At 36.4% G+C, this 19,452-nt stretch overlaps 1 protein-coding gene across 3 annotated transcripts in view; it reads left to right on the top strand.

The window, feature by feature from the left end:
* The window catches only part of DIAPH3 (diaphanous related formin 3), a 426,288-nt gene extending 407,448 nt beyond the window's left edge, over positions 1-18,840 (top strand). For all 3 annotated transcript variants that reach the window (XM_027846174.1, XM_027846175.1, XM_027846172.1), the window contains one exon: positions 17,661-18,840. In XM_027846174.1, the coding sequence (XP_027701975.1) occupies positions 17,661-17,923 (263 nt within the window). In that variant the 3' untranslated portion in view covers positions 17,924-18,840. The remainder of the gene's footprint in view (positions 1-17,660) is intronic.
* Positions 18,841-19,452: the final 612 nt, after the last annotated feature.

The following is a 19,452-nucleotide window of genomic DNA, read 5'->3' as shown; positions in this document are numbered from 1 at the left end:
AAGCCTTCACTGTGGCTAAAAAGTTGTGAGATGAGAGGAGTATTTATTTCTCAAACAGGATCTATTCTGTTCAGGGCTGAGACTTTGATAATAATTTACATGGAATCAAGTAGGGATTAAGAAATCCAGACCTACTACCCAAGTGGTGCCAGGCCAGAGCTCTTCCATTTTACAGCTGAAGCAACAACAACAATAATGAATAGATCATGTTTAAACTAAATATATAAGCAGAATCTATTTTCTTAGGTTTCCATTAAGATAAAACTTATTAGAAACTTATATTGAATTTTAATCAAAGAAAAATCTTGCAATTTATTTTTGCATAGGTTGCCAAGTCTACAGTTTTTCATACAGTAGAACAGATGGAAACTTAAGTTTTTAGACCTCTATTCATGCCCCATATAGGAGCCTGGGGGCCAGACAGCTCATATAAGCAATAAACCTGTAATAACACCACATAAGCTTAATTATAATAATAAAGGTTTTCTTCAAGTTAGTGCTCTGAAAAAGAGCTAACTATGAAAAACAATTAATACAAAGAATTAAGTGAAACTGGTATGTGGAATTATTATGGGTCAGACAGTCAATGAGTATTTATTAAGCACTTAGTATGGTCCACGCACTATACAAAACACTAGGGAGACTGTATATGGCATTTTTTTAAGGGGGTATCTTACTCTGCTCACCCTTGTACTTCATAAGCATAATGCCATCCTTGCTTAGAGGATAAAGTAATGTGCATTTTATCACAAGTATTACTAGTTATATCTTAACCCTTGAGTAATATTGTTTCTTGAAAAGAGCCAGAAAGTAATGAGGAATATTCCTGTGTGTATACCTATATACAAGATGATTTGAATTTTAAACGACCTTCAATATAAATATATCTCAGGAGTAAATTCTCTAAGGCTGTGGATGAAGGATGTGATTGTTTCAAAGAAATATTCATTAGACATACTGAAATTCAACTTGAGGTATCAGTTCACTTGATTATTTTTAGTTCACTATATTCAAAACCAAACTCTGGCCCTCTAGGTAGAGAGTTCTACTGCACTAAATATCTCAAAGGACTTTGGTTTTTCTTCAGAACTTTGAGTTACTGAATCAAAGAATGTTCTGGATTGTAAAGTCAGTTTATTCACATAATCTGAAGAAGCCCATCTCTGTGTCCATAATTAAACAGAAACCACAGCATTCCAGCAGTTGGTGGAGTAGTGGATAGAGTACTGGGCCTGGAGTCAGGAATACTCTTAACAACCGAACTACAACAACAGCATCCCAAATCATTCAAGGACTCTAGAATACTTAGAAATTAAAAATTGTGTGTGAAAAAGAGAAAAATCCAAGTCACCTCAGAGTATAACAGAAGAGAAAACTTTGGAAACCACACATTTAGTTGATACAGTTAATAAATGACAAGAATTAGCAGGTTTGAGAAATATAAAGAAATGGGAAGAATTAGGATATATACACATGCATATATACATGTATGTACATATGTATATATGTATGTATATAGCTGGCAATAGCACTTTATGTCCTTTGGTTTCAGGAGAAGACATAGTACAACATCACAAGTTCCTATTGGAGTAGAAAGCAAATTCACAAAGAGCAACACAGGTTTCTAGATTTATCTTAGACTTTTAATAAAATGGAGTTCATAGTCTTTCCCATTGCTTTAGAGGCAAGAACATGGGACTAGGCCCCAGAACAAATGGGTCCTAGTCCCTTTGGGTTCAGATCCATGCTCTGCCACTACCTTGCTTTGTGAATGTGGCCTCCAGACCTCAGTTTCCTCATCTGTGGAATAAGAGGAATGTTCTAGATCACCTCTTTAAGGTCTCCAAGTTCCAAATTTATGACCTCATGACTCATTCAACCAGTTTCTTGTTTTGTGTACAGATTTGTACTTAGAGCTAAAAAAAAAAAAAGAGCAAACAAATAGCAAGGTAACCATAAGAAATGTGCCTCCTCCTTCTCTCCTTTATTTATGAATCTCAAAGGTCTTTTCCCTTCCTAATAGTTCAAGCCTATTGAGTGTTGGCTATTTTCTAGTTAGCCTAGAAGTCCTAAATCTAGGGAATCTGCCTTTCCAAGCATCATGACAGATTGAGCCCAAGAGAATATATTTGCCCATCAGCCCAACATCTGTAACCACAGCCTAATTATAGACTACCAGGATCATAGGTACTCTTGTGGATACCTGAGATTCAGGACCAAAAATAAAAAGTCTTAGGCATCCATTCAGAAAATCATATGCTTTCTTACTCTAGTAAGAAGCACTCTAGTGTTAGGAACTAGACAATAAGTAACTCATTGTCTTCTTCAAGCAAGTTTCATCAAATGACAGTCAGGTACATTTCAACAAAATAGGTTGACATCTCAGGCAAGCATTAGTTTTCATATTCCATGCTGGACAGTTCACAAGTGCCAGCAGCAGTGAGGTGAAAGTAAATTTCAAACCTTATCTTGGCAATTAACAAAATTAACTATTTTAAACTGCTGTAGGATTGTTATACAAACTTTTTTTTAAGCATGACTGAGCTTAACACATTGATGATGCTTCAGCCATTGAATTATAGTATAGCCTCAGAAGTAGCTTTAAAGTACATGATTAGTAACTAGAAATGCTTGGGATAATAGGCAGTATTAGATAAAAAACACTGTAAGAGTGAATCTTCAAGTCCAATATTCCTGAAACTTAAAATAGTCAAAGTATGTCAACTCAAGTGCCACCCACTTATCCCTAAATTAAGTTCATTTTAATATCACCTAAAGTTGGGTTAATCTGAGAATTTTGGGGGGAAACAATCATCCTTAGTCAATTTATTGTTCTATGAAATATAAAATGCACATAATTCTCAATTAGTAATACTTCCTTTGACAAAAGATAGAGTCTAATAGTCCACTTGGCAAAAAAATCTACCATTTGTAAAAAGAAATGTAGGAGGCATAAGTTCATTCCAGAATGTTGGAACCTGGGAGATTACAATACAAAATCATCATTAAATACTAACTAAAGTTGTATAAATGTGAATTAACTATTTTCACCTGGTAGGAATATTTGGGTCACTCAGGATTGGATATCAAATCCTTCTTGCTTTGATAAAGGAGAAAATAAAGGTAAAGAGCAGAATGGAGTGAATGAGTTGAGAGGTGGGGGTAGGGAAGGGGACAAGTTGGAACTGGAGCCAAGACTGAGGAAAGGGGCACAGAAAGGATTACTTGAGAGTAACAAAAAGACAAGCTCTGACAGCTTTGTAGTTTGTTCTCAGGACCTCTCCAGCTATGTAAAGACATTTGACTATGTCAGGACAAGCAAGAAGTAGTCGCAGGGAGCAGTTGACAAAGCCAGAGCTTTGTAAACTAGACAACTTAGGGGAAAACATTGCTGTTGAACCATAAATGTGAGCCAACACTCCTGTAAATACCCTATGAAAATTTTTTTTTAATTTTACACAAAATTATATAGCATTTCTTCATTATACAGCATTTTTCATTTCTCACAGATTAAGTAATTGAGGTATCATTTGTATGCATTGTGATAAGTCAAATTAAGTTTTCATCATTGAGATATTTTTACTTTTCTGATCTAAGCCAGCTCTAACTTCTAGATGCTTCTGTAGCTATCTTCATCATTATCTCTGAGATCCTGTGGTTATACAATTTCTGGCAGAAAACATTTTGCCAGTGAAATTTCTGATTGAAATAAAGTTGTACCGCAAATAGTAGGAAGTGCTTTTCTAATGGTATAATTGTTCCTGAAAGAACAAGAAAGATAATTACAAAGTAGGAAAGGTTGCTATATGTAATCAGGGAAAGAGAAATATGAATGATGACAATAGTCTACAAATAAATGAAGGATTCTTATAAGGAAAATGCTTGCCAACGTTATATGTATGCAGAGAGGATTAAACAAAAGGAAATAAATATTAATTGGAGCAAGATATTTGTAAGTCAAAAGACATTTTTAGTCCAATGTTACAAATTAAGACAAGGAAAGCTGTGAAATTTCTATTTTTTTAAAATTTATTACTTGTTCAATGAAAGGCAATTAGACTTTGTAGAAGGTAAAAGAAGTAAATGGTTCTTGTTTTGAAACAGGTCACCTTCTAGAGGAGGAGATAAGACATTCACTCAAGAACACTGTTAATGGTGACATCAAGAAAAACCACCATGCCCTTCCATAGTTTATTCTTTGGGTATGTTGGCATTTAGAACACTGGCTGAATGGCCTAGGTCCTGACACTATTTGACAATTCCTATGACTTTAAGGTTTCACACCTCGGAGAAAAATGGTGCCATTAGCAAAAATGCAATAGTCTAGGGAGGGTACTTGTTTTTTGTTTGTATTTTGGGGAAGGGGGGTAGGAGGAACTTGATGAGTTCAGTTTTAGATATGTTGAGTTTAGGGTAATGGCAGGACAACCAGGTAAAAGTGTCTAAGAGCAGGAAGCTAGAGATAGAGTTGAGTTCAGCAGAGAGAGACAGGTCTAGAGAGAGCAGCAGATTTAGCTTTGTTATCTTTTTTATCTTTCTTAGCACAGTGCTTTGGGAAGCAGTAAGAACTTAGCAAATAGTTATTTAAATAAATGTATATACTAGGTAAAGACAGAAAGTAGATGCCATTTTAGGAGGAAGGAATTTTGAGAAAGAAGAGCTGATAGTCAAGTACTGATATACCCACATTTAGGAAGGTGGAAGAAAGCCAGACTATGGAGGGCTTTAAATGCCAAGGTCAATTCAAATCAACAAGAATTTATCAGGCCCTTATTGTGTGCAAGGCACTGTAGTAAGGGATGCTGATCACAGATAACTAAATCCAAATAATTAATAGGAGGACAGTGCACTAAAAACTAGGCCAATGAAGAAAGGCTGTATGTAGGAGGTAGCACCAATCACTCAACAATCATTGATTAAGCACCACTATGTCCCATGCACTGTGCTCAGTACTGAGGATACTGAGAGAAAAAGAAAACAATCTCTTTCCTCATGGAGCTTACATTCTGAGTAGACAAGCATGTTCATCTAGAAGCATATACAAAAGAGATAAAAATGTAACTTGGTGGGGTGGAGTAAGGCTCCAGGAGCAACCCTGATTGGTGAATATTTAATGAGGAGATATACCATCTCACATTTCCTTCATAGTGAGGGGTGGGGATTGTCAGATGAATAACAAGTCCTGGTCAAGAGATTCAATAGCCTCCAGCAATCTAGGCAAGGAAAACTACCCTACTCCAGATCCTTCTGGCTTAGTTTCTTCTTTGTAGACCAGGTAGCCCTGACCTTGTTGGGGGGAATAGCAAGGATGACGGGACCTATCCCTGGGGGAGTACCTAGGGATGGCTTTGTTTAGGGTTTAAAAAAAAAAAAAAAGTAAGCGTCCCTACGCAGGTACATGCCTTGGCTAGAATGGGAGTGGTCAAATGATATAATGTTAAAATTAATGTTACTCATTCCCTGAACCATAGGGTACACAGAAGTAAGTAATGTATACATTATTTATACATTATACAATATGACTAGAAATGTAGGATGGAATTCAGTTGTAAAGAGCTTTAAATTCCAAACAAGAAAAAAAAATTATATTTGATCCTAGAAATAATAGAGAACCACTGAAATTTTTTAAGTGTTTGGGGGAGTAATGGGGTGGTTTATGATTATAGAGTTTGAATGCTCAAGGTGTTTTTAAGATAATATTGAAAAGCTTTGGCAACTGATTGGATATATTGAATGAGAGCAAAAAGTCGAAGATGTCACCAAAGTAGCAAGACTATATGGCTGGAATGATGATGGTGCCTTTGACAGAAGCTTGGAAGTTAGGAAGAGGATTAGGGTTTGGGGAAAAGAAAATGAATTCACTGTTGGATGAGTTGAATATGAGATGCCTAGAGAATATCTAGATGGGAGTGATCAATAGGTAATTGCTGATGTCAGACTGGTGGTCCTGAGAGGGACTAAAACTAGATTATAGATCTGTAAGTCACCTATATAGAGTTGATAATTAAATCCATGATATCTGATGATGTGAATAAGGTAATATATAGAGAAAAGAGGACCCAGGACAGAGCCCCTGGGATACACCCACAATTAGGGAATAGGACACATCCAAGTAGAGGTAGCAGTTAGAACCAAGAAAGAACAGTGACATGAAAACCCAGAAATGAGAGAGTATCCAGGAAAAGAAGGTGGTTAATAATGTCAAATGCTGTAAAGAAGTCAAGAATTTTGCAGATTAAGAAAGGTCTTATCAGATTTGTCAATTAAGAGATAATTACTAATTTTGGAAAGATCAGAACATCAAAGCTGTGCTATGAAAGAAGCTAGGGATTCTATTAGGAGGAAGTGACGTGGGCAATCATTTCAGAAATGGAAGACCACCTGGGCAGTCATAGAGGCCAGGAATAGAATGCTGAGTTTGGGGAAAAGTAGATTAAGCCATTTTTACTAGAATAGCAAATGTGTGAAAGTGAATGGTCAAAAATAAGCCTATAAAAATAGACTGGTGCTACACTGTGAAAGACTTTAAATGCCAAGCTCAGGAATCTGCATTTTATCCACGAGTCAATAGGGAGGTACATAAGATTCTTGAGGAGAGGAGTAATGTGGCATATATGTGGAAAGAGGATGAATTTGAAAAGGGAAAGCTAATTTGTCCGAGAGGCAACAGGGCAACTTCGGTGATTTTTAAGCAGAGAAATAGCACGGTCAGTCCTATGCATTCTTCAAATGATATCAAAGGAGAAAGAAAAAGTTATAAAGGTAGGAGAACCAGGATAATGTAGGATCATGGAAGTCAAACTAGGATAGCATTTCGAGTGCCACGAAGGAGGTTAACATCATTGGACCCTAAAAGGATAGGCCTAGAGTGACTGAGCAACTTTCCCATGCTTACATATGTAATAAGTAGCAGAACTAGGTTTTGAATATAGGTTTTCTCATCAGATTAAGCCATCATTCCATTACAAAAAGAATGAAGACTGAGGAAGGGTCAGGATATTTGGCATTTAGAAGGTTATTGATGACACAGGAGAAGACAATTTCAATAGAATAGTGTAGTTGGAGGCAAATTGCAGGAGGTTAAGGAATGAGGCATAGCAAATGTAAACTGATAACTCAAAAAATTTTGTAGTTTAAAAAAAAAGAAATAGAACAAAGCAATAGGAGTAGCAGCTTGAAGTGAGAGGTTTTTGTTTGATATTTAGAAACAAATACAAGCATCTTTGTTGGATAATTTTGGTACCATCCTATCTAGGGGACTCATGGGGTTTCTTTCCAGCTTTAATATCAATCTGGAAAGTTTAGCATAAGAAATGACAAGATGAAGATGTTGTTTTTGAAATTTTATTCTGAGATAATGATATATAGCCCATATATAGCAAGTCTGATAATGAAGGCATCCACCTGGGCTAAGGACATCATGAGTAACTACAAGATGTTCTAGTATGGGAGCCACTTATTTTATCAGTGCCTAGAGATATATTTTTGCCTCCTTTGGTTTTCCTCTGCTTCTTTACAAAATTAGAGGCTATCAGGAATTTTATGGGTGGTTCTTTTTTATTTTAGCTATATACAAAATGCCCCTCTGCTCTTTTTTATCATTTTTATTCATTTTCAATACATAAGATAAAATAAATAGCAAAATGAAACAGAGGAAAGACGATTATTTATAGCATCAGTAAATCAACAGCAGAGAAAACCTCAAGGGTATGGGCTGCTGGCTGCCAGAGTTGTCTTGGGTTATTGCATAGATTAAAAACATATATTTGTCACACACTTTACTATTATGCAGACCCAATTGTGCTTTAAAAATTATATTTATAGGTCATTTTGCCCACTACCAAAGTTAAGCCATTGCTGGGATGGAACAAAGCTGCTATTTAGCAGATCAGAGCAGTAGTTAATAAAGGCAAAAGGTAACTAGAGACAGAATTTTTAGGTGGACAGAAGAGAAGCATTGCAATTGAGCACACCAGATTTCGATATCCCTTCTCCTGCCAAATCTACCCCAGCCTCTGTATTGACCAGAAGAGACAGGAGCTTAGCTTTACATTTCATCTGAGAGTGGTCCTTCCAAGAATCTAGTGTTCATTAGAGCCACATTGTGATACAGAAATCAATAATAGCTTAAAGGAAATAACATCCCTTTCTGAATTATAAGTGATCTTTCCTGTAGTGGTCAGGGTTGTCTCAGAGTTACCCAGTTACCCAGAGTTGGAGCTACCATGCTCTTGTGTGTGTCATAAACACAAAAGAACTGATAGGTGAAATCTTTTTGTTTGTTTTATTATTAGAATACCAAATTTCACATGGTTTCATTTGTTGTGGTTGGAGTCTTTTGGGTTTTTGTTTTTTTGTTTTGTTTTGTTTTGGTTTGGTTTTTTTGCCATTCCCTCCCCAGCTTTCCTTTTTCTTTTGAGACCCTCATGAAATAATGGAAATCCCATCTCAGAGTAGTGATCTTGCTGTTGTTTTTTCCTCCCAGCTTTCCTTGTTATCTTATTTTTCAGTTACTTGTCAAGGATCAAGAGGTATCCTGGAATCATGGGGTATTTCTGGACCAAATCTAAGGCACTTTTTCTTGTGTTTAAATGAAATGGATCCTATACATTTAAGAAATTCTGCTATTCAGCGTTAATAGTTTGCCAGTTTTCAATTCAGTCCTGGAAATCTGTCAGGGGACTCCAGTGTCAACTCTTGTGGTAAAAATTGTACAAGGAGTAAAATGAAGAATGATAAGCATTTTTATATCTTAAAGGAAAATAGCATTTATTCTCGTGCTATTTCATTTGGATCCCCAGAAACTCCAGATATTTAGGCAGAGTTGTCTGTTTTATTCCCTTATGGAAAGAGAATTAAGAATAGCAGCAAGTTCCTTACCTGTCTATACTGAAAACACCAATGAGTGTTTATAATAGGAGTAATCCTAGGTGAAACACACTTCTACCACGGTAACATTCAAAGTTTCTTAGAAGCAAAGAAAGGGAAAAAAAAAGATACTGAGTTTAATTATATATAAAACAATGGGGAAAATCTTCAATTCTTGGAATGTTTTAAACAACAATATTTATATTTCCTTTGAATATTTATTTTGATGAGGCTTTAGGAGAGATAGAAAGTAATTCTGTATCAATCATTAACAACCATTTATTAACTGTCTGCTGTGTGGCAGGTACCATTCTATGTGCTGGGATTATAGAAACAAAAATAAACAACCCCTACCCTTAAGGAGTTCACAGGGGAGATAATGTGTAAAAATAAATGCAAGGTAATTGGGTGATGGGGGGAATGTGCTCAATCCCCCCACTCACCCAGTGTCACACTCCTCCCCTTACCCCTACTCCGCTGTCAAGGACCAGGAAAGGATCAAATGTTATCCTGCATTTTGGGAGTGAGCTCATTTTAAGCTTATCCAAATAAAGAAGGGTCAGGAGGAAATAGAATCCCCTTCCTCTTCCTGCCTCTTCTACATTAGGCCTAAGTCTTCTATGTACAGATATTACTGATGGGGTTGGAATCTGGGCCCTAGAAAGGAAAAACCCTGGACTTTCCCACAAGGCCAAATCTCTGGCATTCCCCTGGGGCTATAATCCCATCAACTGGTCTTTCACTGTGCCTACACCCAATCCCCCCTCCATTGTCTTACCTCCCTATGGCCCCTGGCCATTTCCCACCCTTAATCCTAGCTAGGCTCCATTCTCCCTTGGCCATGAGGTCCAGGTCCCAGGAGTTCTGTTCACCCCAGCTTACTGGCCACTCCTAGGTCCCTCCCACAGGCTTTCTGTATATGAGCTCCATCTTGTCTCCATTAAGATGCTTAGATTCTTAAAATCTAGCCACAGCTCAGATTCCTAAAATCTAGCCACTGCTTAGATTCTTATAATCTAGCCACTGCTTACCCACGTTCAGACTCCTTAGGAGTCTGCCCAATATGATGGATGTTCTAATAAACTTTGTCTTTGGCTGAAAGAAGGCTTGGGTCAAATTCTTTCAGGCAGGACCTGCATGTTGTGATTTTGGGGTCCCAGGACCCCTGAACCCCTAAACCGCATCATTACTGTACTTCTATTTCAAGCTTGGTCAAGGTGTTCTTTTTTGGTTGTTTTGTTTTGATTTTATTTGTCTTGGTCCAGACTTGTGACTTCACTGGTGTAGGGTTCCCTCTACCAAAGCAAATATGCAACTAATCTATAGTTTTTAATCGTAGAAAGTTCCCTGGGAAACTGAAAAGTTAAGTGACTTGCCCAAGGGCACACAACCAGTAGGTGCCTGAGGCACTGCCGGGAACACAGTCTTCCTGATTCTCTCGCTGGCTTTCTGTTCACTAGACCAGACAGCTGTTAAATCTCTGATGGGGACACAGGCCACTAGCCTCCACATCTCTATTAGATATGCCTGCTCCACCAGGGGACCCTTTCCATATGTATAGTCTGGTTGGAGGAGAGCATTTTAAGCTTTTTCCATAAGGAGAAAAGAAGTATCATTTAGAAAGGTTTTTCCACATTCCATGTGATGTGTAACAAGTGACCATTTTATAAGCCTAACTGGTCTCTTATCATTAGCACCTCTAAAACAAAAACCCTTGCATGGTTTGTAACTGGCAAAGGGGAAGATAAAAACAGCTAGCATGTTATACAAGCTCACCTCTTCTTATTCTCCACTTCATCTAAAAATTTGCTTGTTGTCTCTTGCCTCCAGTTTGCTAATATCAGCCTCTTAAGTTCCTGTATGCTCCTTTTTCTCTCAGTGAATCAACCTTTCGTTCAAAATTTATTTAGATTAATTTTTAATTTCATTAACCCCACCTGGGTTCATTTTCAATCCTTCATATCCCCTGTAATGTAATATATTGCTGAAATTATAGAAATAAAGAGTGCTAGAATGAAGAGGACATCCAGTCCCATCATGTCATTTATAAATGAAACTATAGAGGCCCAGAAAAATTAAATCACTTCCTTTATATGTATTTGTGTCTTTGTAAGTGTTCCCAGTTCTTTTACATATATGTTTATCCTGCCTTCTGGACTAAATTTTTTTACACAGTAAAAAATAATTGAACACATTCACATATACTATCATACTAATAATTATGCTATTGAATTTGTGCAAATTATAAAAATGAAAAATTTTAAAGATCATAAAGAGGTAAAATAATATCTTATTCTAAAGTTAATAAGAGCCCCTAGAGTTTACTGAGTGACATGTGCTTAAGGAAAATCACTGCTATCTATGTGAATATATGTGTGCATAGGTATGCATGTATGTATATGTGCATATATGTATGTGTGTGTACACATATACATAGTGTATGTATGAAATGACAGGAACTTGAGGGAGGGAGACCAAGTGAGAGGCTAGACAACCTGAACTAGAATACTGGCAATGTGAGTAGAGAAAATGAGATGAATGCTGGAGATATTGTGGAGATAGAAATGAGAGTAAAACTGGTTAGATGTGTTGAATGAGAGGAGAAATCAAAGATAGCACCAGGGTTGCCAGACTAGATGACTGGAAGAGTAGTGGAGTCCTCAATAGGATAGGAAAGTTTAGAAGAAGGGTGGATTTGGGGGAAAAGGTAATGAATTCTGTTTTGAACATGATGAATTTAAGGTGTATATAGGACATCAAGTTCATAATGTCCAATATGCAGTTGGTGATGTGAGACTGAAGCTTAGGATAAATAGCATTGGATATATAGATCTAAGAGTCATCAACACAGAGATGAAAATTAATCTTGTGGAACTGAAGAAGTCACCAAATGAGAAGGTATACAGACAGAAGAGAAGAGGGCCCTGGACAAAGCCTTTGGGTACACCCACTGTTATGGGCCATGACATGCATGATGATTCATCAAAGGAAACTGAGAAGGAGCAAGGAGGGAGGAAAAGAAACAAGAGAGAAAAATATCAAAACAACTCAAAGATGAGAGAGTTATACAGGAGCAGAGGGTAAGCAACAGGATAAAATGCTAAAGAGAGGTCAAGATTTGGCAATGAAGAGGTCATTTGTAACTTTGAAGAGAGCAGTTTCATTTGAGTGAGAAGTAAAATATAACTAGAAAGTTGAGAATCGATGACATTGAAAGCTAGTCCCCTTGACAAAAAGGAAATTCTTAAGAAAGAGCTGAGTTTAGGGGAAAAGATAATATAATCGCAACCCATCTAGGCCTGCTCATTCAGTACATCCCACTCTCACCAGAAAATGAAAAATAAGAGGCAGTGAGGACTTGCTTATCAGCCACTGCTCCAGAGTACAGAATCTTCTGCTGTAGTGTTTGGGGGACTGGATGTAGGGACACTGGTGGGGGAGATGGGGGGAGGGGAGAAATTTTGTTTTCAAAGCTACTCTGGTGCCTGAGTTGGGTTAGATGGGTCCACACCAAGAGCCATATGAGAGACCTGCAATTGGGCATAGAGTGGAAAAGCGTTGAAGATATTAAGGGAATCTATGGTGGAAGCAAGCTCACAATTGGTTATGGGAATGGGCTTCAATGTAACTTCCTACCCTCTAATTGGTTGATCACATAACCCCTGGGATCAAGCCACAGCCCCCTCTTTAGAGAGACCACTGCTCTAAGTTGTAAACTACTTAAGATTAGGATTAATTTCTTCTCTTTCCATTTTAGTTTCACATGCAGTAATATTTGTAGCACAAGTGTTCAGTAAATATTTGCTATCCAATTCATTCTATTTTGAAAAGTACTTAAGAAGTACTTAATAAGGTCACTCTCTTGGTTAATATGGAAGTTTTCCACCTCTTTCCAACCTTTCCCTTTACGTAATTAATTAAGAAGAAACTTCATTTGGAATATTATCCTGTGAGAACTGTTGAAATGTTATTTTTTAAAATGTTTGGCTCCTCAGAATACAATGCTTATTCATAAATTATGTATAATAAAGTTAAGTTCTATATAGGGAAGCTACATTGCAAGGTGCAGATGTTTACAAAATATGTCCAGAGAACTTCAGGTTCAGGTAATTCCAGTAATTCGTTGTAGGAAATCATTCAAAGTAATCATGATAGCCATATTAGTTTGTATTAGTTTCATGCAGGTACTGTTATAGGGCTAGTATTCCTCAAGTTTAAAAAACAAAACAAAGCAAAAACACCAAAAGATTCAACATTACCCTTTGAAAACTACTGTGCTAGTGGTTTAGAATGCCAGATTACAAGTCAAGGGATGATTCTTGATATGTTTTGTGACCTTGGACAAATTACTCCTGTTATTTATGTTTCTATAGCTATTATTATATCTTCTTTATATGGATATTAGGAAAATTAGATGTTTCAATAAATAATTTTTAACTTCAAATATAAAGGATTACTTAAATTCAACAATGTTACATTGTTTAGGACATTTCTTTGTGAAATTATTTATAAACTCTCTTTAAGATACCCTCCAGAGATAGTGTCTTTGTTGTACCACCGATTTACTCCATGACACTCTAGGCAAGTCACTTAGTCTTTTTTGCTTTCACTTTTCTATCTGTAAAATAATGGTTGCAGTGATTTAAAGTGTAGTAAATGCTTCTAAATAAAGGTGCTATCTAAACCTTTAGTATTAATATAAGCCTTTAGAGTTAATAAAAATGGTACTTCACCCCTTACTGATGCTGTTAGCAGAAAATCATAGCAGTCAAGGCATCTAAGCCATTTCAGGAAAGGTAGTACCTGCCACAACAAGGGTTCCAGATGATTTTGAGCCTTTGGGAGCAGGGACAGGGGAGGACCATGCTTCTATAGCCTTTATTCTAATATACATTTGGCACTATTCCGTGTTCTCAGTTCTAACTAACTTTGTTTTCTCAAAAAATTATTCTTAAGCTAATCCTCACACACATATACCTTGAAATATTGTTATTTTTTTAGTCTATGAGTATGAAGCCCTTTAAGACTTCTCATTCAAAATTAATCCTGTAGCATCCCATTCTGTGAAATACTCCTAATCCTCGCTCATAGGTTGGGGAGAGGAGGAGGAAGAGGATGACTATTCTATGTTCAAAGATACTCTATGAGAGGGGCAGCTAGATGGTGCAGTGGATAGAGTACCAGCCCAGGAGTCAGGAGGACCTGAGTTCAAATTTGGCCTCAGACATGTAACACTCACTAGCTATGTGACTCTGGGCAGGTCACTTAACCCCAATTGCCTCACGAAAAAAAAAAGAAAGATACTCTATGGATTTGGAACTCATGAGCCACCATAGCTAGCCAGTAGACACAATTAACTCAAAGCAAAGGCATTAACTAAGCTAGAATAATAAGAGTAGCTAGACAACATTCCGCTCTGTAAACCTGAGGTGCACTCTCCCTCAAATATACATCCTTGGGAAGAGTAGGTACAAACTCAGCACGCACTTGTAATGAGGCACATGCAGTGGGGGTGGCCAATGCAACTTACTTCTCCAGTACCTCAGGGCTCAATATAATAATAACAACAATAATAACTGGAATTCACACATCACTTTAAGATTTATAAAAATCATCTCAATTTTATCTTCACAATAGCTCTGGGAGGTCTTTGTTACTATAGCCCCATTTTAAAGATGAGGAAACTGAGGCTAAGAGAGGCTAAGGGACTTTTCCAGGGCCACACAGCTAGTAAGTATCTAAGGTTAGATTTCTACTCAGGTTTTCCTGACTCCAGGTCCAACACTCTATCTGCTGTGGCACCTTGTTCCTTAATATCCTTTCCCTCTTCGTAGTGTTCTCATGTTGTTCTCCCTTAGATATAGTGTCTCTCTACTAGGTGCTAATTCCTGGGAACTTAATTCTGAAATGTTTGTTTTTTTTCTTAGAGCCTTGGTCATCTCTCTTCTCTTCTGCCAGAGGTCAAACTACTTGGAACTACTTTTCACATATTCTGTGTGTATCTTTCTCCTCTTTACTAGAATTTCCTACTGGGCTAGTAGTTCAGTTGTACATCTCCAAGGCCGATAAGAGAGGAAAAGGGAAAAATTACCTCCTGGCCCTGCTGACCTTTGGTAGAGATGGAGGAATCACATTCCACAGACCTGTTACCTTCTTCTAATGTCATAGGTCTGGCAAACCTATGTTTTTTAAAGGCATCAGGACATGACCAATCTTTAGCCAGCCAATGTCTGTCTCCCTTTCTAATCCATCAGGTATCTCTTTTCACATTCTATAAAGGAATAAGAGGGCATGGACATGTTTTTGCACTCAGTTTAATGTATTGACACTTAATTGTTTTTGTTGTTTGCCCGTTGTTTTTTGTGATTTGTCAACTCAACTGGAGGGGAAAAAAACCAACTCTACCCCCTTCACACCCATTCCCATGGGGAATTGACCTCCTCGAGAGCCAACATACTTAAGGATTCTACTGGCATGTCTAATCTCATGAGTTGTATGGTTTTCCTGTTAAAAACATAAGATTTTGCTAATTATTAAAATAGCATTCTCATAAGAGCCCTGGTCAAAATGAGCATTCAATCTGTGAATCCAGGCAGCTTGATTTTATAAGAGATTAAATTAAAGCCTGTGTAATGGTTGTCATCACATTTTAATAGAGGTTATTAACTTCTTATTTCTTTATGTACAGGCAACTCTTAATTTTCCTTGCTAACAATGACAGATAGGGATGATAATTAAGATATCTGATCATTACAAATTATCCAGACATTATTTTAGCCAGTACCTTTAATCTCATCTTCCCCATCAAACATTTTACCAGAGATTCTGAATAGTAGAACTAACTTGTTAAACTTTTTCCAGAGGTGTAGTGGATAGAGAGGCATCTTCAAAGCCAGGAAGATCTGGGTTCACCTCTGACAAATTAAATGTCCTGGGTACACCCCTATAAGTAACCCATGAGTGCTCAAGGCAACTCACTAAGACTATCAGTTGCAGAGAAGGTACAAACCTACATTGTTAGAGTGAGTTTCTTCATCATGGAGTTTTCTATAGCAAAGAAATAGCAGGTCCAGTGCCTGACCTTCCTGCATATCTGTGATGGTGTGACCAACACAAATTTGATCAGCACTCAGAAAATAGCATCAAGGTGACTGAACAGTCAAGAGTTGATTATAGGATCATAGAATTTTGAAATTGGAAGTGACTTGAAAGATCAGCTCTTCTAATAGTTTTATTTTACATTTGAGAAAATTCTGGCCTAGAGAGGTTAAGTTATTTTGCCCAAGGTCACAGTTATAGTAAGTAGCAAAGCTAGGATTAACCTAGGTCTTCTGACTCCTAATCCCGTACTTTTCCCCCTGTACCATAGAGTTTGAGCTACTAAGCCTTTCGTGTTAAGTTGTGCATATATTTTATTTGGACCTGAAAACCCAAACAACTTAGTTGTGGGAAAGGTCATGAATACCATTTCTGTATTGTTGCTTTTATAAGCATAGTTTGTGCAGTATAAACTGATAGAGCATAACTGCCCTAAGTGAAAATCACTGCTCTATTAGATTTTGATTTTTGAGTAACAATTGTCCACCTGATATAGAAGAAGATAGGAAAGGGATATTTATTTTCTTCCAACAGCTAAAAGGTGATCATACTTCTGAAATTCGTTGAGATTGTCCAAGAAAGTGTGTGAAATACTCATCCATCACTAGGTGCCCCTGGTCAGGAAATGACAGTGCAGTAAATATCTTCAGCAGCCACCTTTTAATGTACAAGCTGTTTTCGGTTGGAATTTTCAGCACTCACATAAAACACACTGTCATGAGTGACTGCCTGTGCTCCAAAGTCATTATTATTGGGATAATGGAACATCTTTCACCGAATAACCAAAAAACTTTAAATGTCATGTCAAGTTTGTTGAAGCCATTTTCAAACACTGTTCAAGGTTACATGAATATTGAGTATGCCTCTTTTTTAAGTTTCAGATCTATGAGAAGAATCACTCATAAGACTATAAGATTTAAGTCACTTAATTTTGAGGGGGGTGGTAATCTGTCTAATACCCTTAGGAAAAGTCATTCAGCTACAGCTGTTTCATCATTAGATACTATAACAGATTCCTAATGATGGTGTGATAAGTCAAGATTACTCTCACTTACTAGTAATTTACCAAATAGAAAAGAAAATAGATTCTCTTTTACAATTAAATAGTGACAAAAAATTGTTGATTGTGCTTTCAGATTTTAGCACTATACGTACATATCTTTATCTGTCAAAGGAGTCCAAATGACTTCAGTTAATTTTTCAACCTCTGTGACCTTTCATTTTCTGTGTACAAAACAGCATTGGGGTTTTTTTTAAACTATTATTAAAACAAATATTAAGGTAAAAAAACAATTCTAATGAAATGGTTTTCATATATGTAAGTGTATATATATATGTGTGTGTGTATATATATATGTGTGTGTATATATATATGTGTGTGTGTATATATATGTGTGTGTATATATATGTGTGTGTGTATATATATGTGTGTGTGTATATATATGTGTGTGTATATATATATGTGTGTGTGTATATATATATATATATATGTATCCTAATTTAGTTGAAATTAAAAAGACTTGGAAAAAAATGACCTTTTATCTTTGGCGAGTATCTTGTCTTTGACCTTTGTCTCTGTGTGGGACCTGTTCAGTGAGAAGAATAGCTTTGAGACTATTTTTGAACATTTGCACAGTCCTTCGTAATTCTTTCCTAAATTGTAAGTTTTATGTTTCTTTCCTCTTTATTTATAGAGAACCAGAAGAAGCAACTGGTGGAAGTATCCCATTCCCACCACAAACTCAATCGCAACTCAACCAGGACTCCTGTTGCCAAGGAACTTAATTATAATCAAGATACTCATTCATCCACAGTAAGGATCAAGGATATTGGGAAGAAGGAGACCTGTAACATAGAAGGCACCAAAGAAAAGGAAATGGAGCTTCTTGGCTCTGTTTCTAAAACTGAATCACTTCCTGAAGTGGAGGCCCTGCTGGCAAGACTTCGAGCTTTATGAATTCAGTTGATAAAATGAATAAGCGCACTATAATGCCATACTATGCTTGGCTGCAACACTTTTTAAAATGCCTTACTTTTGTATAACTGGCATTATATAGTTATGTATTTGAAAGTCTATCACAATTTTATCTAAAATTCATACTTGCAATGCTTTTGCTGTATGTTTGACACCTTGTGCAAAACTATAATTGGCTTAATGCCTTTTGGTCGACAATCTGTTCTACTATAGTTGGAAAGAGAGATTGAATTATATGTAATATTCTAGTGGACAGGTAGGTGACTTCTCTATTCAGCAATGTTTTCTTAAAGAGAATATATGATGTGCCTGCAGGTCTAAATAATTATATTTGATTTGTTGTCTATGTCTAGTTCAATGAATCACAAATCTCAGAGCTCAAGTCTTGCTGTATACATGCATGTATGTTTGTATTTATATATGTCTTAAGTTCTTTCTGTAGTTATGATCTACATTCTCTCATTGTAAGATCAGAAATATGAAGTAGACATAAAATGACTAGTAGACACATTATAATCATTGCTGAATTCAGGTTGATTAGATTCTTCAAAACAGTAAGGCATATTAAGCCCACTGCAAATATATAATGTATGAAGACTATATGATATATGACTTAAGCTTGTACACAATGCAGATGCATTTATATAAAATGAATATATCTTATACCAAACTTTTGCTGCTGAAATTATATATCTGTTCTAGAAGACTTTTTTCAATTGTGGCTCTGGTACAAAATTATCATTTTTTAATTGCCCAACTGTGTGGGTTTATTTTTTTTAACATCATGAGCTAATAATATTGCAGGTTTTATAAACTACATGACCATCAGTAACTTTTACAGATAGGTTTTAATGAATAGGCTTCCTTTTAAAAATATTTTACATAAAGATAGGGGCACTGCTGCTCTGATAATTTCTCATCAAAGAAAATAAACTTCTTGCACTAAAGAAAAAAGTTGCTTTGTGTGGTTTCTCATTTAAACTTATGATGCACTACGAGTTAATTTGGAGATAGGTTGTTGCTGTTTATATATTTTGCATTATAAAATACACTACAAGGTCTTTTGCCTTCAGTTAAAAAGCAGTTATATGGAACCAGTCTTGGACAGGTCCCCTGCTTTTTATTTCCTTGTTTAAGTTGCCTCCTTCTTTCTGCTCCAAGTTAATAAAGTTAATTAATTAGAACTGTGAAACAGGGCCTGTTTATAGACATTGGGGAACCGAGTGTTTTCCATAGCCATTGTGGGAATAAATTGTTCTCCTTTTATGCATTACTGAAATGTGCATTTTGCCCTCTAGTTACAGTTCCCATTTTCCTGAAAACAAATAAAACAGCAAAAGGTAAAAGACATTTACACATTTAAACAGACAACAAGCCTTAACGGCATAGCAGAATTGTTTTGTTTAGAAATGCATTTACAGAAGAGAATTGAAGGTATCAGTTCCTAAAATGAATTTGAGAAGATTTCTTTTGGATAGTATGTTAAGGAAAAAAAACAAAACAAAACAGAC

The sequence above is a fragment of the Vombatus ursinus genome, unplaced genomic scaffold (genome assembly GCF_900497805.2).
Source record: "Vombatus ursinus unplaced genomic scaffold, bare-nosed wombat genome assembly UNPS02015089.1, whole genome shotgun sequence".
NCBI lineage: Eukaryota > Metazoa > Chordata > Mammalia > Diprotodontia > Vombatidae > Vombatus > Vombatus ursinus.
Note: the sequence above shows the minus strand (reverse complement) of the source record. Positions and strands in the feature narration are given on the sequence as shown.